General features: G+C 44.3%; 1 protein-coding gene across 1 annotated transcript; it reads left to right on the top strand.

Moving 5' to 3' along the window:
- Nucleotides 1–2,524: 2,524 nt before the first annotated feature.
- Nucleotides 2,525–23,535, top strand: LOC128057570 (transcription factor Spi-C-like). Its single transcript, XM_052650029.1, has 2 exons — nucleotides 2,525–2,616; nucleotides 22,788–23,535. Exons 1-2 carry the CDS (start codon nucleotides 2,525–2,527, stop codon nucleotides 23,533–23,535), a joined length of 840 nt encoding a protein of 279 aa, XP_052505989.1.
- Nucleotides 23,536–24,945: the final 1,410 nt, after the last annotated feature.

Genomic DNA, 24,945 nt, shown 5'->3' with positions numbered 1-24,945 from the left:
GATCCAAACAGAGGCACACAGGTCAAAAATCAAAAACTGATTTTTGTTGGAGGCAATTTTGCATAGTCAAAACCTATGAATTTTAATAGAACAAAAGTCATGGGCTACTGAATACTGTATTTGGCAACACATAGGCTGAGCGCCGAAGAATTGATGCTTTTGAACTGTGGTGCTGGAGAAGACTCTTGAGAGTCCCTTGGACTGCAAGGAGATCCAACCAGTCCATTCTGAAGGAGATCAGCCCTGGGATTTCTTTGGAAGGAAGATGCTAAAGCTGAAACTCCAGTACTTTGGCCACCTGATGCGAAGAGTTGACTCATTGGAAAAGACTCTGATGCTGGGAGGGATTGGGGGCAGGAGGAGAAGGGGACGACCGAAGATGAGATGGCTGGATGGCATCACCGACTCAATGGGCATGAATCTGAGTGAACTCCGGGAGTTTGTGATGGACAGGGAGGCCTGGCGTGCTGCGATTCATGGGGTCGCAAAGAGTCGGACACGACTGAACGACTGCACTGAACTGAAGGCTGAGTAGGGAAGTAGAAAAGAGGCACACAGGTGGGGACACCAGAGGAGTTGTCCCTGTCACCCCCTCCACCAGCCCCACGAATGCTGTGACAGTTGATCCTGGCATAGAGTGTGGTTACCACACTGTGTAAGGATCAGCGTTTGCCTGAAACACCACTGCTATTCACAACAGCCGAGACATGGAAGCAACCTAAATGTCCACCAACAGGTGAATGGATAATGAAGATGTGGTATATACAATGGAATACTACTCAGTCAGAAAAATACAAAATGAAATAAGGCCATTTGCAGCAACACAGATGCACCTAGAGATTATCATACGAAGTGCAGTAAATCAAAAGGAGAAAGACAAATGCTGTACGATGTCGCTTATACGTGGAATCTAAAATACAACGCAAATGAACTTAACTATGAGAGAGAAACAGACTGATGGACACAAAAACAGGCTTGTGGTTGCCAAGGAGAAGGGGCAAAGGGGAAGGGCAGGGTGGGAGCTTGGGATTAGCAGATGCAAACTATTACATATAGGATGGAGACACAACAAGGCCCTACAGTAGAGCAGAGCAAACCACAGTCAATATCCTGTGATAAATCGTAATGGTAAAGAACATGAAAAAGAATGCAAATATAACTGAATCCCTTTGCCATACTGCAGCAATTAACACAACACTGTAAATCAAATACTCTTGAATAACATTTTTTTTAATGCATTTCTCTTTCTCACAAATGCCTGAGATGAAGACGAAAGCTTAAAACCTTCATTTTGCAAAGTTTGGAAGTTGTTTTTTGATGTCAGGCAAATAGGAATGTTGGGACCTGAATGCCTTCTTGCTTTGGGACAACCGTTTTAGTCCATTTAATTCTGATTACACTTGGCTTCAATATGAGGTTTAAGTGAATTTAGAGTACTTAGCAGTCTCTCTGTTTCTCTATGGCCTTGGTCCCAGACACTTACAAAACATCAGCTGTGCATTTCTGAGAGAGTTGCACACACAGAGGTCCAGGTCTTGGCAGACCTGCTGGGAAACCAAGACAGATAGAAATAGAGGACTCCAATCTGTGGTCACGCTTTGCTACAATATCCAAAAGCAAAACTGCTTCAAGGGAGAGCATTAGACAGTAAGCGTTAAACAAAGTTTCCAGAGCCAAAATATCTACTGAGTGTGGATGCAGTGACTCGTGGTTTAGCATCTAAGGCAGGACAGGGAAAGACTGTTGGCTGTATGCTGATTCGGTTCCATTTTAGCCATTTCCTTCATCGGTGCCTAATTAGTAGAAACTTCCCCAAAGGAGCTAAGGTTCACTAAGGCTTTTCATTCGCAGGGGAGAGAGAAACTGCTGAAGGGGAGCCTGACAGTGAATTGTTCAAACTATATCTCTGTTCAGTGTGTCCAATACATTCTTGAGGCAGGTGCTCGAATTCACAGGCTCTTTAGAGAGAATTTAGCAGCCCCAGGAATATACTGGTTAAGAAGAAAGGAGGGGCCGGGGGTGGGGTAGGGGAACCCACAGCGTGAGCTGCTAGGAGGGAAAAAGCTAATCGCAGGAACTTGTCTGCCTGCCGGGGAGAGGTGCAGCTGTCAGAGCACTAAGGTAATGAGTCTCAGACCAAAGTGGATTTTGCAGCAGAACTGTGCTCTCCGATAAATAGAGGAGCTTGAACTCCAGCACCACCCCGCGATTCCGTGGTAATGCCCCCATTTTGGCACTGACTGGGTGGTCTTAAGCCCACTGCCACCCTGGTTACACTGGCCACACCAATCAAGGCCCCGCAGCTGAGACCCTGCCTGACCTGACTCAGGAGCCTCTTTCAAACTCCGATTCGCTCGTCTGTGTGGGATGCTTTTTTCGCTACTTTTATTTATGGGATTACATAAATGAGCCATTAAAAATGTAAATCTTCAGGACAGTGGAATAATACAGATTTAAACAATCAGCTCGGGGGCGGTACAGTACAGAAACTGCCCTGCACCCACCCTATCAGCACATCGTGACTATGGCAACAATAGGGGGTGACGGCAAGGACCGAGAGGAGAGGGACAAAACATCCCGCATGGTGGCCGTCACTGGCACCAGAGAAAGATTAGGGTGTTCTTTTCTTTTTTTTTCTAAAAAGAGTATTAGAACAATGATGAAGATGTGCCATTATGATCAACAAAGGATGGGGCATCCCTCACACGCTGCAGTCAGGCACAACACAGAGTTGAGAAGTTTATCCCCGCCTCGTGGCAAAGTATTTAACCCTTTTGTGGCTTTTTTTGCAGAAGCTAAGGAAAAAAAAAAAAAAAGGGAAGGGGATGAGTTGGGACAGAATCACTCTCATCTCCTTGTCCAGTTGTGATACTTTTAGGTTAATGTTTTTAACTCTGTCCCTACAAGTGAAATCTAGGGGAGCCCCCGGTCCGCATAGTCAGACCAGAGCCACCGTTGCCATCTTGCTGCACTGAAGGGCAGCAGGGCAATGTGGGGTGGCGGGCGACCTGACGACCTGGAGGGCCCCCAGACTGCAGTGGGTCCTGAGGCCCCCCCTCTACAGAGCTGGAAACCACTGTCCTCTGCCAAGGTCCCCACCCCGCCCCTACTACCACCATCCTGCAGCTCCGACATGGAAAGGGGCAGCATACTGGCAAGGGTGCCACGGGGAACACGCAGCACAGTGGGCGAGAGGCGGGGGTACCTGGCAGGGTGGGTGCCCCAGGGAGAGGAGGCTTGCTGTGAGCCCAGGTGAGACTCTCCCTCGCGTCACACCAATCAAGGCCCACACCACACAGCATCCCGCACAGACGAGCGAATCGGAGTTTCAAAGAGGCTCCTGAGTCAGGTCAGGCAGGGTCTCAGCTGCAGGGCCTTGATTGGGCAAGTAGGGACAAGGGCCCCTTCAGAACCTGTCCCCTTATAGTGTGCTCGCTAGCACCCACAGTCTAGAAGTTCAGGTCAGGCAGGTGACGATTACCACTGCCTCTGTCCCATGGAGGTCAGCGAGGCCTGAGCTCTGCGTCCTGGTCTCCTGGGCAGCCCTTCTCTTGGGGCTGCCTCATTGCCTCTCTGGCTGTATCCCCCACCCCCCAAATTCACCCTCTGGACCCACCTTCCTCATTGGCTTTTCTCCTATCGTGCCCTTGTAAACGTCCAGCCACTACCCAGAGAGGTGGCTTGGAGCTTTGTAAGATACAGCCATCTGCTTCCCGAAGCCCAGCCAGACTGGGGAGAACAGGGCCAGTTCGTAGCTCTCTGGGGAGGCTGCGGAGAGGGGACAACATGCGCCAAATGACCCCTCCCCACCAGCTCACTGAAAGCTCCTGGTCACAGAACTCTTGGACCTCTGAACTCGGAGGTTGTGATGACCCTCCAGAGAAAGAGTTCTCAACCTCTACCACACGCTGGGACCATCTGCAGGACATGAAGAAATCCTGAGTCCTAGGTCCAGCCCCAGACATTCTGACTTGGTCAGCCGGTGTGGACCCTCGGAATCAGGCGGAGAACCACCGGTCTGGAGATAAAACGGTTGTGCGAGAACTGTCTAAACGGACACAGTGCTTTCATCCTGGGTGTCATAGTGACTGCGCTGTCACAGTTTAGGACAGTTGGGCACAGAGTTGGCAGAGGGGTCTGGACAGCAGGCGGACAGAGCCCTGCAGAGTTGGACTGACTAGCTGGGTTAACCCAAGTGAATGTGAACTAACAAAAACCATCACTAAGCAACACAAGTTGGGAATAATATCGCTGGTGCTAAATCCATGTGCACCAAAGAGGCTCTGCAGGAGAAATGATGAGGTTGTATATATGTGTACGTGTGTGTGTGTGTGTGTGTGTGTGTGTGTGGTGTGTCTGCATGTTTGTGTGTATGTGCATGCATGTGAGTGTGAATGCATGCGTGTGCATATGCGTGTGTGTGCACTGGGGAGGGTCTGGGAGGACAGGATGGATAAGACAGGCAGACAGAGAGGGAAGCATTCGCTGGAGGGGAAGGCTGAAGTCCCTGCCCCGACTCTGTTGCTCTTTCCCCTCCTGGGGCCTTGGCTTTGGCACTGCTCCGTCCCACCTCCCACCACCGTGTGACACTTCCCCATCAGCTACAGTAACATGGTCCTACCCAAAGCTCTTCCTCAAAGCCCCATCTGAAAGACACTCCTGTATTCACAGAGGACACACACAACACAAAAGGCTCACAAGGACATGACACATGTTCAAGGTGCACATAGATAGTAAAAGAGGTTAGGAGTGACCATCGTTAACCCTCAATCATTTACATAAGGAATGGGAAGTCAGGCTACAGAAAATCCAGAGCTATTTTCTAATAAGTTCTGGAATGCAATTTTTTCTTTATCATATCTGTAACGGCAGATTGGGAGTCTTTTGAGGGCAGAGACTATGCTTAATGTTTTTATGCTGGTAAGAAAGGAACTTGCTTGTAATAGGAATGGTGCATTAATCTTTGCTGCACAATAATTATTCAGTTCAGTTCAGTTCAGTTCAGTCACTCAGTTGTGTCCGACTCTTTGCAACCCCATGAATTACAGCATGCCAGGCCTCCCTGTCCATCACCATCTCCCGGAGTTCACCCAAACTCATGTCCATCGAGTTGGTGATGCCATACAGCCATCTCATCCTCTGTCGTCCCCTTCTCCTCCTGCCCCCAATTCCTCCCAGCATCAGGGTCTTTTCCAATGAGTCAACTCTTTACATGAGGTGGCCAAAGTATTGGAGTTTCAGCTTTAGCCTCAGTCCTTCCAAAGAACACCAAGGACTGATCTCCTTTAGAATGGATTGGTTGGATCTCCTTGTAGTCCTAGGGACTTTCAAGAGTCTTCTCCAACACCACAGTTCAAAAGCATCAATTCTTGAGCGCTCAGCTTTCTTCACAGTCCAACTCTCAAATCCATACATGACCACTGGAAAAACCATAGCCTTGACTAGACAGACCTTTGTTGGCAAAGTAATGTCTCTGCTTTTGAATATGCTATCTAGGTTGGTCATAACTTTCCTTCCAAGGAGTAAGTGTCTTTTAATTTCATGGCTGCAATCACCATCTGCAGTGATTTTGGAGCCCAAAAAAATAAAGTGACACTGTTTCCACTGTTTCCCCATCTATTTGCCATGAAGTGATGGGACCGGATGCCATGATCTTCGTTTTCTGAATGTTGAGAAACATTGAGCTTTAAGCCAACTTTTTCACTCTCCTCTTTCACTTTCATCAAGAGGCTTTTTAGCTTCTCTTCACTTTCTGCCATAAGGGTGATGTCATCTGCATATCTGAGGTTATTGGTATTTCTCCCAGCAATCTTGATTCCAGCTTGTGCTTCATCCAGCCCAGCGTTTCTCATGATGTCCTCTGCATAGAAGTTAAATAAGCAGGGTGACAATATACAGCCTTGATGAACTCCTTTTCCTATTTGGAACCAGTCTGTTGTTCCATGTCCAGTTCTAACTGTTGCTTCCTGACCTGCATACAGATTTCTCAAGAGGCAGGTCAGGTGGTCTGGTATTCGCATTTCTTTCTGAATTTTCTACAGTTTATTGTGATCCACACAGGCAAAGGCTTTGGCATAGTCAATAAAGCAGAAATAGACGTTTTTCTGGAACTCTCTTCCTTTTTCCATGATCCGGCGGATGTTGGCAATTTGATCTCTGCTTCCTCTGCCTTTTCTAAAACCAGCTTGAACATCAGGAAGTTCACGGTTCACGTATTGCTGAAGCCTGGCTTGGAGAATTTTGAGCATTACTTTACTAGCGTGTGAGATGAGTACAATTGTGTTGTAGTCTGAGCATTCTTTGGTAATTGCCTTTCTTTGGGATTGGAGTGAAAACTGACCTTTTCCAGTCCTGTGGCCACTGATGAGTTTTGCAAACTTGCCGGCATATTGAGTGCAGCACTTTCACAGCATCATCTTCCAGGATTTGAAATAGCTCAACTGGAATGCCATCACCTCCACTAGCTTTGTTTGTAGTGATGCTTTCTAAGGCCCACTTGACTTCACATTCCAGGATGTCTGGCTCTAGGTGAGTGATCACACCATCGTGATTATCTTGGTCGTGAAGATCTTTTTTGTATAGTTCTTCTGTGTATTCTTGCCACCTCTTCTTACTATCTTCTGCTTCTGTTAGGTCCATATCATTTCTGTCCTTTATTGAGCCCATCTTTGCATGAAATGTTCCCTTGGTATCTCTAATTTTCTTGAAGAGATCTCTAGTCTTTCCCATTCTGTTGTTTTCTTCTATTTCTTTGCATTGATCACTAAGGAAGGCTTTCTTATCTCTCCTTGCTATTCTTTGGAACTCTGCATTCAGATGCTTATATCTTTCCTTTTCTCCTTTGCTTTTCGCTTCTCTTCTTTTTACAGCTATTTGTAAGGCCTCCCCAGACAGCCATTTTGCTTTTTTGCATTTCTTTTCCATGGGGATGGTCTTGATCCCTGTCTCCTGTACAATGTCACGAACCTCCATCCATAGTTCATCAGGCACTCTATCTATCAGATCTAGGCCCTTAAATCTATTTCTCACTTCCACTGTATAATCATAAGGGATTTGATTTAGGTCATACCTGAATGGTCTAGCGGTTTTCCCTACTTTCTTCAATTTAAGTCTGAATTTGGCAATAAGGAGTTCATGATCTGAGCCACAGTCAGCTCCCAGTCTTGTTTTTGCTGACTGTATAGAGCTTCTCCATCTTTGGCTGCAAAGAATATAATCAATCTGATTTCAGTGTTGACCATCTGGTGATGTCCATGTGTAGAGTCTTCTCTTGTGTTGTTGGAAGAAGGTGTTTGCTATGACCAGTGCGTTCTCTTCGCAAAACTCTATTAGCCTTTGCCCTGCTTCATTCCATATTCCAAGGCCAAATTTGCCTGTTACCCCAGGTGTTTCTTGACTTCCTACTTTTGCATTCCAGTCCCCTATAATGAAAAGGACATCTTTTGGGGGTGTTAGTTCTAAAAGGTCTTGTAGGTCTTCATAGAACCGTTCAACTTCAGCTTCTTAAGCATTACTGGTTGAGGCTAAGGCTTGGATTAAGGGAAAACCAAAACTACAAAGAATGGCCATCATTAAAAAGTCTACAAATAATAAATGCTGGTGAGGGTGTGGAGGAAAGGGAACCCTCCTACACTGTTGGAATGTAAACTGGTGCAGCCACTATGGAAAACAATACGGAGGGTCCTCACAAAACGAAAAACAGAATTGCCATATGATCCAGCAATCCCACTCCCCAGAATATATCTGGAAAAAAACTATAACTGAAAAAGATCCATGCACCTTTATGTTCATAGTAGAACTATTCATAATAGCCAAGATATGGAAACAGCTTAAATGTCCATCAGCAGACGGATGGATAGAGAATATGCATAAAGGGCATATATACATAATGGAATACTATCCAGCCATTAAAATGAGCAAAATAATGCCATTTGCAGCAACATGGATGGACCTAGAGATTATCACCCTGAGTGAAGTAAGTCAGAAAGAAAAAGACAAGCACCATATGCCACGTATCACTTATATGTGAGATCTAAAATACCACACAAATGAACATATCTTCAAACAGAAACAGACTCACAGACATAGGGAACAGACTTGCAGTTGCCAAGGGGAGGGGTGTGGGGGCGATGGATTGAGAACAAGGTCCTACTGTGCAGGACAGAGAACTATATTCAATATCCTACGATTAGTCATAATATTATTTTTGATTATTATTTATCCATTGTGCATATAATAACATCTACTAAATCTAAATTCTGAATCCATTGCCTACCCCCCAATCTCCTCCCCTTGGCAGCTACAGGCCTGTTCTCTATGGATGGACTTCCCTGATGGCTCAGATGGTAAAGAATCCACCTGCAATGCAGGAGACCCCAGTTCAATTCCTGGGTTGGGAAAATCTGCTGGAGAAGGGATAGGCTACCCACTCCAGTATTCTTGGGCGTCCCTTGTGGCTCAGCTGGTAAAGAATCTGCCTGCAATGCGGGAGACCTGGGTTCAATACCTGGGTTGGGAAGATCTCCTGGAGAAGGGAAGGCTACCCACTCCGGTATTCTTACCTGGAGAATTCCATGGACAGAGGAACCTGGTGGGCTACCGTCCATGGGGTCACAAAGAGTTGCACATGACTGAGTGACTTTCACTCATGTCACTTACTCATCCATATGTATAACTGAGTCATTTTGCTGTACAGTAGAAATTAACACAACATTGTAAATCAACTATCTGTTAGTAAAATTTAAAAAACCTTTGCTGCATAAATTAAATAAACGATCTACTCACTCAGAAATTTGCGGGGGCGGGGAGGGGGAGGACTAGAATACTCCAACTATCCTGAATTCCTCCAGAAAGCCTTCTATTCTCTTGGACTTCCACACCTCTGCACACTTGGTTGCATCTATTTGGAATTCTCTGTCATGTCCTGGCCTCTCTCCCTCCTCCAGGATCCAAATTCCAAACTGCAATCAGCCTCCAGTTTCAGCTAAGTGAGGCTCTCCCTACCATCAGAGCCCCCCTCTGCCCTTGGACTCACTCCATCTCCCGGAGCACCCTGTTGTGAAGCATCTTTCTGTCTCTCTGTCTCCCACTGAAGCACATGCTCAGTGAGCCTCCAGGCCGCTTTTATCTATTGGCCTCAGTGCCTGGCACTGTGGTACATGCATCTATAAATTTTCTGCATAAATGAATGAGTGAACACAGAAATACCTATTAGTTAAGGTGTACATAGTTAAAAATTAACTTAAGAACCCTGGGTCCCTAAGTATAGAAGTTATTGGGCAGTTTACTTTTTGCAAGTGTTGCCTTTCCCATTTTGATTTCAAGTGGATTTTAAATAAATGAATGGATCAAATTACTGGGATAATAAAAATAACCAGCACATTATAGTGCCTGCCACATGCCAAACTCATCTTTAAGCACTTTGCATACAGAATACTTCCTACTCCAGACTTTATGTTTGACTTACTTTAGTCTGGATATCCCACACCTTCTGATGAGAGAAACCATGATTATTTATTGTTGCTTAAATATATTAATACATCTAACCAATTTTGTACAAAAATCAAAACCATCATGTGAGTTGGAGAAGAGAGGGTTTTTTGCTCAATTTAGAGCTTGTACAAAGATATGATTTTTCTATGAAACAACGTCAAAAGATATAAGAGGGCTTCCCTGATGGTTCAGTGGTAAAGAATCTGCCTGCCAATGCAGGAGACATGGGTTCAATCCCTGACTTGGGAAGATCCCACATGCCAGGGAGGAACTAAGCCCAAGTGCCACAACTACTGAGCCTGCGTCCTGGAGCCCATGTGCTGCAACTGTTAAAGCCAGCGCACGCTGGAGCCCCTGCTCCACAACAGGAGAAGCCCCCTCAATGAGAAGCCTGCTCATCGCGATTAGCGAGTAGCCCCTACTTGCTGCAACTGGAGAAAAGTCTCGCAGCAACAAAAATCTAGCACAGCCAAAAATAAATAAATAATAAAATTATTTTTAAAAAGATCTGGGAAACAAAAAGCTGTGAGTCTTGAGGAAAGATACTTTCTGTTGAATGTGCTCCTATAAAAGCTTCTTTTCAATCTTATTTTCTATAAATTGGGGCTACAGAGCGGGGAGCAGGATAGCTCATCCAAAACTGTGTGAACTAGAGGCAATCATCTTCATTTTCTAAATGTTTTTCCATGTTGAGAGAAATGAAAACTTCCTTATTATGAAAACCATCCTCTTGGATTCTTCTTCTTTTCAGGTTGGGGAGCATCATTAAGTGATGAGGAGTTCACAGGGCTAAGTTTCCATTGTTAGCTGAATGGTTTAGAGAGTGAGGATTAGGCTCAAATTGATTTCTTTTGGCTTCTTCAATCCTCAAGTTGGGAGAGAAGCCTTTTTGGCGATACGGTATGAAGAGTGGTGCCTTCTGCCAGGGCTGCGTTAATCTGATGGTGAGGGTGATGGTGATGATGGTGAGAATGGTGAGGATGATGGTGAAGACAGCAATGATCATGGTGAGGATGGTGAAGATGCTGGTGGTAAAGAAGGAGAGGAAGAAGGAGAAAGGAAAAGAAGAGAAGGGCGAAGAGCAGAAGAGCTACCCAACCAGCTGTTGTTCATCTCCATTATGCTGCATTTATTGCTGAGCCTGACGGCAACACTGATTATTTTTCTTAATATTAGCAATATTGTGAAACTGCAGAAGATTCTGGAAGAATTTCTACTTCGTCTTTTGCGATAAGTCAGGAATGTTCACCTGGGTAACGCTCTGTCATTTTGTCTTGTCCATTTTCTGGGCCCTGGGCGCGTGGCAGGCAAGACAAGAGTTGGGAGCTGTGGTTTTGTAATGACTCCAGAGGGCGGGTTCTGTCCAGGATTTCTCTGCCCCTTTTCACCGAGGAACTTGGATTGATGTGTTTAGTTGTTTATCCAAAAACTAATAAACAAAACCTAGTGACTACATTGCCTCTTCTTTCTTTATCGCTTACTATTTTGAAGCAATCAACATTTTAAAGTTACCATTAATTCACCTTCTATATTTTGCCTTCTTAAAGAAAAAAGAAAGCTAAAGCCCACTAACTAGTTTAAAAGAGATGATACAAACAAAGCAGGCTTTTTCCTCCCCATGAACTGTGTATATAATTACTTGAATCACGTTGAATTTCACCCATATGCTGAGGAAGGAAAAAAAAACCCAGCAAAAATAACTACTGTGAATTCAAACTGCAAGTGAATGGAACCAGCCTCATTCATAAATGTCATATGAAGCTTTGGTTAAAAAGGCAAGTCTGTCATTCCAGGGACAGCAGCTGTTGTTATGTTGAACAAAATGGATACAAATGGGTATTATTTTAAAGTGAAATGCTTAATTTCAGGCCTAACAAGCACAGTGTCCTCTGTGTAGCCGTGTGTCACACGAGCCGGGGTCTCCGGTAGAGGGCTTGATTGCACAGGACATCAACCTCGCAGGCTGCGAGCTGCGGCTGCCGGACCAGCAGACACACTGGCGGTGTCTGAGTTACTATGGCAATTGCAAAATGGGGAGGCCTTTTCTTCTTTTCCCCATCTCTGCGTGCAGCCACAGCCTGCTCCTGAATAGGCCACATCTGCAAAAAGTTTTAACACGGTACTCAAATAAAGAAAGGATCCCAAAAATGAGCACTGACCCGTCTCAAAAAATGTTGCAAATTTTACACACAAGAATTGGGGAGCCAGGCCACTTTGCACAGGTTATGTCATAATGCAAACACAAAGGGATAAAAGCACATGAAGGCTTTGGCTGTCAGATACTGAGAGGAGGGAACAGCAGAAGTAAATGACAGCTTAAATGCAGATGTAAGGAGAAAAGTCAAAGATGGGTGACAGAAAGTTACTGGTCAATGAATAAGGGAGAAATTTCAAACACACACACACAAAAAAACAGACAAAAGGGTAAAATACAATAAAATCTATCTATACAGATTTACTGAGAAAACCCTCCAAAGCATATTCAGCAAATCTTAGAACTATGAAACCCTGTGAAACCAACACATGGCTCTTCAGACGGGGTCTTTGTAGACGTTCGGCATCCCACCACTGTTTCCATGCAACCCATCGCTAGACGAGGGTGTTTTCAGACAACGACAGAGCCCCCGGGGGAACTGGTGGTTTTGACACAGCTTGGAAAAAGGGAGATTTGCTGATAAACACTACAAAAAAGAAGGTATAGACGATCTCTGGAAGCAAGCCTCTCTTGGAATGGAGGGATCAGCTTATACTAATTCCTGAGTTGTTTTAGGTGAAAAGACCCACACCCGACCAACCTCCACCTCCCTACACACTTCAAAATTTGACACTTAGGTTTTACTTGAGTCTCCTCATCTCTCCCCGGTTTCACAGTGATGGGCAGTTTTCCAGAATGGACCTTCCTGCCCATACCCTTGGCATGAGAGGTACCATCTTTAGGCTTCAGAAGAACACAGCTCATCCTCCATGTTTCCCCGTCCCCCGCTCCAACCCCACCCCATCAGCACAGGGTCAGGGATGAACCATTCCCTCTCAAAAAATCCAAGTTCCTAGAAGAAGCAAAAATACTGAAATTAATCTTCACTTCTTTTAACTTAAAGAGCTATTCAGGGCGTGAAAGCAGTTGGAAAAGACCTGGGTGGGTAGCGGACTGAAAAGTTGCCATTTGCAAGGGTTGAGACTCCAAGGGAAGAATACTCTTAAATAGCATGAACTCCCCACAAAAAGTCCACAGTGCTGAAAGGCGTCCGGAGTCCAGTAAAACTGACACAACATTTCACATTCATTGACTCTTGTTCTTTTGGGGGAGTCTTCGTATGAAGAGAGAGAGACAATGGCAGACAATAGTGTTACCTTATCAAAGTTCAGTCATGCAGCTATTTCAAATACTTTTAACTGCTTGTCAATAGGTCTTGCAAGTCTCTGAGATTCTAAACGTTCTGTCACATTTGTGTACTAACCACTTAAAGTTCTGCTAAAGCTTTGTGACCTGGACTGCCTCCTCTTTATGTGGGTCAAAATGCAAGGCAAAGCCATTGTGTCAAACGGCCTTCATTAAATTCATTGATTTGACCTGTATTTTAAAGACCAGAAGTCAAATGGAATGGGAAGTTAAAGCTCCCATACAAAAATCTTCTCCTGGGCACTTTTCAGCTTGAACTCTCTGGTGTGGAGGCAAAGGACATTTGTGAGGCTGTTTGAAGCCTAGCTTGCAGCTACACAAGTTTTTTGGCAAAAAGTTGGAGTTTGTGTTGCATTTTATGCAAGAACAAAACAAATGCTAAGGCTGAAGGAAGCTATTGTCTTGAACTTGATTTTCTTCCCAAAGAGGTATTGATAGTTTGTCTGCCTTAGACAGCATCCTTGCGAGGGTCTGTTCTGTGTTGCTCTGCACAGAGGTCTCTGTTCCTGCTCAGAGCTCTCTGAGTGAATTGTCATTCTTTTCATCAATATGCACTTTTTGGACTTAAAATGAGCTTAAATTTTCTTTTGGACGTTTTGAGGCACGTCAGCATTCAAAGCCCTATCTTTTTCTTGTGTGTGTTTTTATGGCTAAAATGGCCACAAACAGTGCTCGTTGAAAACAGGGGGTGGGGTCCTGGTGGAGGGAGTGGGAGACAAGGGAAGAGGAATTTTCAGTAAAAAAAACAGAAAAGGGCCCTTCATCTATGAGTCTACATCAGCCTGCTATTGCTCCTCTCTCTCTCATTTTTAGCCTTCATCATTCTCCTTTACTTTCCAATTTAAAAGAATAGAAAACCTGGACTTCTCTGGTGGTCCAGTGGCTAAGAATCTGCCTGTCAATGCAGGGGACACAGGTTCGATCCCTACTCTGGGAAGATCCTACATGCCGCGGGGCAGCTAGGCCTCTGCACCACAACTACTGAGCCCGAGCTCTAGGGACCATGAGCCTCAATTGCTGAGCCCATGAGCTGCAATCACAGAAGCTCACATGTCCTAGAAGCTGTGCCCCGCAACAGGAGAAGCCCCCACATTGAGAAGCCCAAGCACCACAGCTAGAGAGTAGCCCCCACTCGCCGCAACTAGAGAAAGCCCGAGCCTTAGTGAAGACCCAGCACACCCCACAAAAAAATAAATAAAAAAATTTTTAAAGAAGAGCAGAAAAACCATCCACCCATTTCTTTGTAGAAACACAACACAAATCCAACTGTTGGTACCACCTACTAGCTACCATAATTCAGGAGATATTCTTTCCCAACTAATTCAAGAAACACAATAGGGCCAGGAGAGAAGATGGCAGACACACCATTGACATGTGAACCTCAAGGAAGGTTCAAGACTCAAGGAGTCTGAACCTCAAGGAAGCAGTGTGCCTGAGACAGCAGAATGAAGTGGACAATGGGCTCCATGTCAAACCAAGAAGGAGCCAAGAAGCCCAGGGAGTAAATGAATCACTTGTGAACATCACAAACCTTCTAGGACAGAGTTCTTGAAAGTCACAGTGACATTATCTCTGTGCCCATAAAGCTCTCTTCTAACTATTGCCATGGGCAACGATGACCCAGTACAATGACCCAGCATCACTGTTGAACGAGATATTCTCATCCTCACTCGATAAAGGGGGAAACTGAGATCTGAAGGTCAAGTAACTTTTCAAGATCACCTACCGAGGAATAGAACTCAGATGTGTGTGACCACAGAGCCCACACTCAGAGGGAAACTGTGCAAAATCTTCCACTTGCCAGTTCCTATGAACCTGTGAGTTTGGCTGAGAGCTAAGAAAGACTACCTTAGATTAAATACTGGTAAGCACCAACTGGGGGTCACTGCCATGAGATAAGAGATATTTTTCTGAGGCTACTTTTAAAAATAGAATAAAAATACACTTCTTGTGCTGTGCTGTGCTTAGTCACTCAGGCATGTCTGACTCTTTGTGACCCCAGGGACTGTAGCCCACCAGACTCCTCTGTCCATGGAGACTCTCCAGGCAAGAATACTGGAGTGGGTTGCCATGTTCCCCCAGCGGATCTTCCCAACCCAGGGATAGAACTCAGGCCTCTCGCATTGCAGGCGGATTCTTTACCGTGTCTTATGACAGCTGTAAATAGAAGTCAGGAAGGTAAGCCCAGAAAGTAAAGTGTTTGCTCTGTTTACGTGCATGCGTGCTAAGTTCCTTCAGTTGTGTCTGATTCTTTTGTGGGCTACCCATGGACAGGCTCCTCTGTCCACAGGATTCTCCAGGCAAAAATACTGGAGTGGGCTGCCATTTTCTTCTCCAGGGGATTTTCCTGACCCAGGGATCAAACCCACGTCTCTTATGTCTCCTGCATTGTCAGGCAGATTCTTTGCCATTGGCACCACCTGGGAAGGAAGCTCTTGCTCTGCTTCAGTTCAGTTCAGTCGCTCAGTCGTGTCCGACTCTTTGCGACCCCATGGACCACAGTACGCCAGGCCTCCCTATCCATCACCAACTCCCAGAGTTCACCCAAACTCATGTGCATCAAGTCGGTGATGCCATCCAGCCATCTCATCCTCTGTTGTCCCCTTCTCCTCCTGCCCCCAATCCCTCCCAGCATCAGGGTCTTTTCCAATGAGTCAACTCTTCGCATGAGGTGGCCAAAGTATTGGAGTTTCAGCCTCAGCATCGGTCCTTCCAATGAACACCCAGGGCTGATCTCCTTTAGGATGGACTGGTTGGATCTTCTTGCAGTCCAAGGGACTCTCAAGAGTCTTCTCCAACACCACAGTTCAAAAGCATCAATTCTTGAGCGCTCAGCTTTCTTCACAGTCCAACTCTGCTTACCCTCAAAGAAATAGCAAAATTACACCCATGTATGAATCCCCAGAGTATGGTCCTTATGATGGGGACAGTGAGTGGTCAGATGAGCCCCGAGGGGCATGGGCATGGCCACTGTCCCCTGTCCCTCCTCAGGCTACGTTGCTCTGCTTACCTGAGACCTGTGGTCTCTCCACCTCCTCTAGGACAAAGTCTGGGTTGATTTAACATCTCTAGAAAGTTCCTGCCTTACTTCCTATTTTTCTACCGATCATATTTTCTCCTGGAACACAGTTCTGAGTTCAATATCCATCTTTTAGAGACGAGGACACTTGGGTCTTTCGGTTTGTTGCCTCCAGGGCAGGTATATGCCCTGTGTTAAAAAGGCAATTTTTTCCTTTCCTGCAACTGCATATTTGGATGTTGCCACTGCTTCTGTTCATTACTAACTTAAGAAACCCAGAGCCAGGCCCATCTCCTCCTGAGTTCCAGAAAGGTCAGGCTTCTGCCCTTGTGGGCCCCAAAGCAAGATCACCCCAGGGGGCCTAGAGGAGAGAGTGTGGCACCAAAGAGGATAACTCTTGAGTCTTAAAATCTGATGGATTTTGCCCTGCTTGGTTTTGGACTCACTTGGGACCCATGACCCCTTTCTTCTTCCTGATTTTTCCCTTTGGGAACAGGAATATCTGTTCAGTGCCTGTTCCACTATAGTACTTTGGAAGCACACAACCCCTGTCTGGTTTCACAGCTGGAAGGAAATTTCACCTCCAGAGGAATCAAACCTGAGTCTTACCCATACCTGATTCAGACCATCTTTAGATGAGATTTTGGACTTGGAGTTGATGCTAACACGGGCTGATCTGGGGGCTGTGGGGATAGGGGGATGTATTTGCATGCAAACAGGACATGAATTGGGGGGAACCAGAGGGCAGAGAGTTACAGGCTGAACTGTGTCCCCTCTCAATTCATATGTTCGAGTCATAACCTCCAGTATCTCAGAATGTACCTATATTTTGGAGATTTTATTCTTGTTGCTGTTCAGTTGCTAAGTTGTGTCTGACTTTTTGTGACCCCATGGACTGCAGAATGCCACGCTCCCCTCTCCTTCACTATCTCCTGGAGCTTGCTCAAATTCATGTCCATCGAGTCAGTGATGCCATCTAAACATCTTATCCTCTACCACCCTCTTCTCCTCCTGCCTTCAATCTTTCCCAGCACTGGGATCTTTTCCAATGAATTTGGAAAAGAATGAATTTGGCCCTTCCCACCAGGTGGCCAAAGTACTGGAGCTTCAGCTTCAGCATCAGTCCTTCCGATGCATATTCAGGGTTGATTTCCTTTAGGATGGACTGGTTTGATCTCCCTGCAGTCCAAAGGACTCTCAATAGTCTTCTCCAGCACCACAGTTCGAAAGCATTTTGGAGACAAGGTCTTTTAAAAGACAATTTAGTTAACGTGAGGTCACTAGGATGAGCTCTAGTCCAACCATGTGGGTGTCCTGAGGAGCAGGGGAAATCTGGACCCAGACGTGCACAGAGGGAAAACCACGTGAAGGCCCGGGGAGAAGATGACCGTCTGCAAGCCAAGGAGAGATGCCTCCGAGGACAGCCAGCCTACCATCACCTAATCTCACCCTTCCGGCCTCCAGAACCATGAGAAAACAAATTTCTGTTGTTCAAGGCATCCACTCTGTGGGACTTTCTTATGGCAGCCTTAGCAAACAACTATACTTGATTCTAATGTCACAGGCCAACATTACCTTTTTAAAAACATTCTGACCCATTTCTAATTTTTTTTTGTTGTTTGTTTTGTTTGTCTTAATTGTATTTGGCTGCTTCAGGTCTTAGTGATAGCCTGCAAACTCTTAACTGTGGCCTATGGGATCTAGTTCCCTGACCAGGGATTGAACCTTTGGTAGAACATATTTTAATACAGGAAAACATTGCAGAGAAAATGCAAATTAGCTATAATCCCATAAGACTGAGAGAATCACTGCTAAAATTCACTCTATTTAAAGGCTGACATCTATCTATCTGCCTATCTATCTGGAGTCATCCCATACCTTGCACTTGTACAGTGTGCTTTTCACTCAGCATTATATTATGGTGTTTTCCCACACATTAAACATTCACCAGAAACATTTAATGGCTGCACAATTTTCCACCCTGTGTATGTACCATTTTATATATATATATAAAATAATCCCCCTTTGGACATTCATTTATTCAAATATATTTGTTGAACATTCTCTATATATTAGATACTAGCAATATAGTCATAAACGTGATGGATCAAGTCTGTGTCCTCCAAGAATTACCATTCCAGTGCATGAAATGTTGTAAATGAGTAGTCAAATATATAACATTGTGCCAAGTTATGACAGTTAAATGAAAAAAGATGAAGCAAGGACTTCTAGGCTAATATAACAGATTAAACGCATGCATTCAACTTAAACCCTCCGGAAACACCACTAAAACCATATAAAGTGATTTTTTTTTTTTTTGAGACGTAACCCTGTAGAAGGAATTCCCAGGTGGTCCTTGTGGTAAACAGCCTGCTTGCCAATGCAGGAGATGAAAGAGGTGTTGGGTCCAGAAGATTCTCTAGAGGAGGGCACAGCAACCCACTCCAGTATTCTCGCCTGGAGAATCTTCCGGGACAGAGGAGCCTGAAGTGACTGAACACGTAGCAGCAACCCTGTAGAATCCAGGAGAATAGGAGACAAACAAAAGTGAAATTTAGATGTCCTAAACTGGAGAGACAAACAGCACCAAACGTTGGGAAACTAAGCGAGCTGAATCCCCCCATCTGCTCCGTTTGTATCACAGATCGCTCAAAAGGCACAGGACTAGAAGCACCAGGTAACTCTGGGACTCGGGGTGAAGGAGAGAAATTGAAACCAAGAGGAGAAAGCATTTAGGAAGCAGCTCTACCCCAGGACCCCTACACCCACCCTGCTCCACCTGGCATCAGTCCTCTCCTGTCATAGAAGATGAGATGTTTACTGTGTGAAGAGGAACTCTGGGAACCTCCTAATGGTCCAGCGACTAAGACTCCACACTGCCCATGCAGGGGGCCCGGGTTCCAACCCAGGTCAGGGAACTAGATCCCACATGATGCCACTAGAAGACCCTGCATGCCACAACTAGGAGCTGGTGCAGCCGGATAAATAAACAAATGAAAGGGGAGGGGACACATGTCTGCCTAGGTTTGATTCATGCTGATGTATGGCAGAAACCAGCACAACGTTGTAAAGCAATTATCCTCCAATTAAAAGTAATTAATTTAAAACAAATACAAATAAATATATAAAAAAAGAATAACTCTGGACAAGAGAACTGGAGACAGTGTGATTCTAAGAATAGGAGGATTAGGTCCTCTTGTGCTTAAGGAATGCCAGATGCTAAAGTTCCAGCATTCCCTCTCCACCCTGCTCTGCTTCCCCCACACCCTCACCAGTTACATTCTCCCACCTGGCTCCCAGAACATGCACGGCCAGACTCTAACCCGCTAGCCAGGAGACTGGGAATCTTTTAGTCCAAGAGTTTAAAATAAAGATACGGACATGGGTGGTTCCTTGGCAGTAGATCCAATGAGAGAACACTGTAGGGCGAAGTCAATGAACCTCAAAGTCAACGGGTCCATTCACAGCCAGAGGTTCCAAACAGCGTTGCAGACTCAACTTTAGATCACTAGCACACGTCAAGGACTAACCAACACCCAACAGCACCCCAAAAGAGGAAAGTCGTTTGGAATGAAACAGACACCAAGAAGAGAGGAATTCTACAAGCTTATCTGAGGATAAAACAGTAGACAAAACTGACAAAACCCTTACCCTCATGAGGGTAAATTCTTTGAAATAACTCAGGAGGAGTCCCTGGCAGGTTGGGCAGGATGAGCCAGGAAACAGTGAGAGGAGTTCAGTTCATTCAGTCGCTCAGTCGTGTCCAACTCTGCGACCCCGTGGACTGCAGCTCACCAGGCCTCCCTGTCCATCACCAGTGTAGAGCTCACTCAAACTCATGTCCGTTGAGTCAGTGATGCCATCCAGCCATCTCATCCTCTGTCGCCCCATTCTCCTCCCGCCTTCAATCTTTCCCAGCATCAGGGTCTTTTCAAATGAGTCAGCTCTTCATATCAGGTGGCCAAAGTATTGGAGTTTCAGCTTCAGCATCAGTCCTTCCAGTGAACGAACACCCAGGACTGATCTCCTTTAGGATGGACTGGTTGGATCTCCTTGCAGTCCAAGGGACTCTCAAGAGTCTTCTCCAACACCACAGTTCAAAAACAGCAATTCTTCGACACTCAGCTGTCTTAATGGTCCAAATCTCACATCCATACATGACTACTGGAAAACCATAGCTTTGTCTATACGGACCTTTTTCGGTAAAGTAATGTCTCTGGTTTGTTTTTTTTTTTAATATACTGTCTAAGTTGTTCATAACTTTTCTTCCAAGGAGCAAGCGTCTTTTAATTTCATGGCTGCAGTCACCATCTGCAGTGATTTTGGAGCCCCCCAAAATAAAGTCTTTCACTGTTTCCATTGTTTCCCCATCTATTTGCTATGAAGTGATGGGACTGAATACCACAATCTTACTTATTTGAATGTTGAGTTTTAAGCAGTCTTTTTTGGCTGAGAAGAGATCAGATTCTGCTATAATCTTGGGATGGGACTCGTGGGATTTGCTAATAAATTCAATGCAGAATATGAAAGAGGGGAATTAATGGTGACTTACAGATGATGCCAAGAGAAGAAAGAATGGAGACTTGAACATGGTTTGGGGTCTATAGAAACTGACTTGTCTATTTTACATTCAGGCAGAAATGTCATTAGGCAGAGGCATACAAGTCTGGAGCATAAGGAAGAAGTCCAGACTAGAGACAAAAACTTGGGAGGTCATTATTCTCCCTTCTGTGTCTCTCCCCGCCCTGCTCTCTGGATCAGCTGAGGACAACCATTCCATCAGATGAGAGTACTCTGCTGCGATCTGCAGAGAGCTCTTACAACTCAAAGACAAAAAGACAAATGACCTGATTAGAATCTGGGCAAGGGATCTGAATGGACAGTTCTGCAAAAGGGATATACAAGTGGCCAAAAAGCATGTCAGAAGATGTTCAAAGTTGTTAGTCATTAGGAAAATGCAAATTAAAACCACAGTGAGGTACCACTTCACACCCACTAAGTGAACTGAAAGTCGCTCAGTCATGTCTGACTCTTTGTGACCCCATGGACTACACAGTTCATGGAATTCTTCAGGCCAGAATACTGGAGTGGGTAGCCTTTCCCCTCTCCAGGGGATCTTCCCAACCCAGGGATCGAACCCAGATCTCCCACATTGCAGGTGGATTCTTTACCAACTGAGCCACAAGGGAAGCCCTCACACCCACTAGGATGGCTACAATTAAAAAAAAAAAAAAAGAATAAGTGTTGACAGGGATGTGAAGAAATTGGAACCACTGTACATTGCTAGTGAGAATGTAAAATGTTTCTGCTGCTACAGAAAAGTTTGGGGGTTTCTTTTAAAGTTAAATATAAAATTACCATGTGATCTAGCACTTTTATTCCTAGGTTTATATCCCGCAAATAATTGAAAACAGATACTCAAGCAAGCACCTGTATACACACGTTCATAGCAGCACTATTCACTGTAGCCGAAAGGGATAAACAGTTCAAATGTCCATCAGCAGATAATGAATAAAGAAATTCTGGTATATACAAACAATGGAATGCGATTCAGCCATAATAAAGAAAGCAGTGGGCTTCCCTGGTGGTCTAGTGGTTAAGAATCTGCCTGTCAATGCAGAGGACATGGGTTTGACCCCTGGTGCGGAAAGATCTTACATGCTGGGAAGCACTGCCGTGGGGACTCTGGATTCCAGAGGACTGGGGACTCTGGGACATCCATGGAAGCACAGGTGTGTTTCAGCCACACTCTGATACCCGCCTCTGGGGGCTGGCCTTGCCCCTCTCATTCAGATCCCTTGTGGCCTCCACCATGGGCTTCCACCAAGTACTTGGCCCTTGGCCGCCTCCTTCCAAAGGCCACTTCCAGAGCGGCAGGAGCTGGGCTGGGGCTGCCAGCAAATGCGATCAGCATGAAGAGACCCTCTCCTCTTTCTTTTTCTTTGAAGCAGATCCTACTTCATAAACAATTACATTTCACTTCAGTATATTTTTTTCAGTTTTTTTTAAATTAATTTTTTTCCTGGAGTATTTCTCAGAGCCTTTTATTTTTTTTTTCCAACCCAACAATTTACCTTTTATTTTATTTTTTAAATTTATTTATTTATTTTAATTGGAGGCTAATTACTTTACAATATGGTGAATATGTATGGTTTTTGCCATACATTGACATGAGTCAGCCATGGGTGTACATGTGTCCCCCATCCTGAACACCACCCCCTGCCACCTCCCTCCCCATCGCATCCCTCAGGGTCATTCCAGTGCACCAGCCCTGAGCACCCTGTCTCATGCATCGAACCTGGACTGGCGATCTGTTTCACATATGATAATATATATGTTTCAATGCTATTCTCTCAAATCATCCCACCCTCGCCTTCTCCCACAGAGTCAAAAAGACTGTTCTTTACATCTGTGTCTCCTTTGATGTCTCACATATAGGGTCATCATTACCATCTTTCTAAGTTCCATACATATACGTTAGTATACTGTATTAATATTTTTCTTTCTGACTTACTTCACTCTGTATAATAGGTTTCAGTTTCATCCACCTCATTAGAACTGATTCAAATGCATATTTTTTAATGAAGGATAATTGCTTTACAATATTGTGTTGGTTCCTGCCATGTTAACATGAATCAGCCACTTTCCTTAGAGCTTGTCTGTATGCGCTGGACTTTGTGTCTGAAGCAGCCAGGACTGAAAAATGGGTTCTGCTAGTGGTTTTAAAAGTAACTGCAGGCACTTCCTTAAAAACAGCTACTTAATGCAACTCTGTCAGTGAGCTCCTGACAGTTCTGTCCTAAGGATTCTGATATTAATGAAAGAACTTGGTAAAGGGCTGAAGTGTCTTCCTGAATTGTCAATTTTTCAATGAAGCACGGCTTGTGCTGAACAAGACAAGCTGGGTCAAGCATTTGAAGATGCTTTTGAAGTACTGAGGCAGCATTCAACTGGAGACTTTCAATACTCCTCAGATTACAAAGATTACCTGGCTTTTATCAACCACTGTTCTCATATCAGAGGAAATTCCAACAGCTATGGTGTGCAGCCTGCAGAGGAACCCATCTATAATTGGAGAACAGTCATAAACAGTTCTGCGGACCTCTATTTTGAAGGAAATATTCATCAATCTCTGGAGAATGTCCCCAAAAACCAGCTGGTACAACCTGTTCTTCTCCAGCAAAAGGGAGGAAAAGGCAGGAAGAAGCTCCAACTGTTTGAATACCTTCATGAATCCCTATGTAATCCAGAGATGGCATCTTGTATTCAGTGGATAGATCAAACCAAAGGAATCTTTCAGTTTGTATCAAAAAACAAAGAAAAACTTGCCCAACTCTGGGGAAAAAGAAAAGGCAACTGGAAGACCATGACTTACCAGAAAATGGCCAGAGCACTGAGGAATTATGGAAGAACTGGGGAAATCATCAAAATCCGGAGAAAGCTAACTTACCAGTTCAGTGAGGCCATTCTCCAAAGACTGTCTGCACCTTACTTCTTGGAAAAAGAGATCTTCTATTCACAGTATGTTCAACCTGATCAAGGATATCTCAGTTTCAATAACTGGAATGCAAATTATAATTATACATATGCCAATTACCATGAGCTAAGTCACCCTGATTGCTAAATATACTCTTACATTTCATAATTTTCTGACATCAGAAGTCCCTACAAGTTTTAGGATTTTTCTCTAAAAGCAAATACTGAAAAAAAAAAGAAACCCACTTCATGATTGCTATCTTTTATGACATAGCATATAATCTATACTAACTTGGGGAGAAATTTTGCCAGCTCTTTAGAATGATTATCCCATTTGAAAGTATAGACTAAATGTCCTTCCTCTTATTAGTAACTATGCAATTATTTCTTTCTAGATTAATAATACCAGTGGAGACCATTTGATTTGCATATTGGTTAAACCTTATTTTCTTGTCATACACTCAGACAAAAAAAAAAAAAAAGAATCACTTTAGCATATGTCCAATAGCTTTAGCAACAGAACAAAAACTGATTGCCTGTGATGGTGTTCCTGCTAAATTATATTCAGGGCTTTAAAATTTTCAGTGGCTAAAACTAAAACTAGTATATGATCCAGCAATTCCACTCCTGGATATATATCCAAAGAAAATGAAAACACTAATTCAAAAAGATACAAATTTTTTTTTTTTTTTTTTTGGCTGCACTGTGTGGCTTGTCAGATATCAGTTTCCCAACCAGGCTTTTGCAGTGACAATGCCAAATCCTAACCACTAGACTACCAGGGAACTCCCATAGTGACATTATTTACAATAGCCAAGATAATGGAAGCAACCTTCTAGCCAACAAGTGAATAAAAAAGATGTGGTATACACACACACACACACACACACACACACACACACACACAGAATATTACTTGGCCAAAAAAGTGAAATCTTGCCATTTGCAACATGGATGAACCTAGAGGATATTAAGCTTACTGCAATAAGTCAGACAGAGAAAGACAAATACTATATGTTATCATTTATATGTAGAATCTAAAAATTGAAACAAATGAAAATAATGAAATAAAAGCAGACTTAAAGATATAGAGAACAAACTAGTTCTAAGATATAGAGAACAGTAGGGGGAGGGCTGGGGGGAGGGGAGCAAGATAGGCATAGAGGATTAAGAGGTACAGACTACTGAATATAAAACAGAAAAGATAGAAGAATGTAATGTACAGCACAGGGAAGGTAGCCAACATTTTAATAGCTTTGAATAAAGTATAACCTAGAAAAATATTGAATCCCTATGTAGTACATCTGAAACTAATGTAAATCAACTATATTTCTATAAAATAAATAAAGATTTAAAAAATAAAAAAAAATAAAAGTAACTGCAGACTTCCCTGATGATCCAGTGGTTAAGAATCCACCTGCCAAAGCAGGGGACATGGGTTCAATCCCTGATACGGGAAGATCCCACGTGCTGCAGAGCACCTAAGCCCGAGCGCCACAACTACTGAAGCCCTCTCGCCCTAGAGCCTGTGCTCCCCAACAAGAGAAGCCCCCGCGAT

Source organism: Budorcas taxicolor, chromosome 12 (genome assembly GCF_023091745.1).
Source record: "Budorcas taxicolor isolate Tak-1 chromosome 12, Takin1.1, whole genome shotgun sequence".
Lineage (NCBI taxonomy): Eukaryota > Metazoa > Chordata > Mammalia > Artiodactyla > Bovidae > Budorcas > Budorcas taxicolor.
The sequence above is the reverse complement of the archived record's forward strand: the minus strand, read 5'-3'. Positions and strand labels throughout refer to the sequence as shown.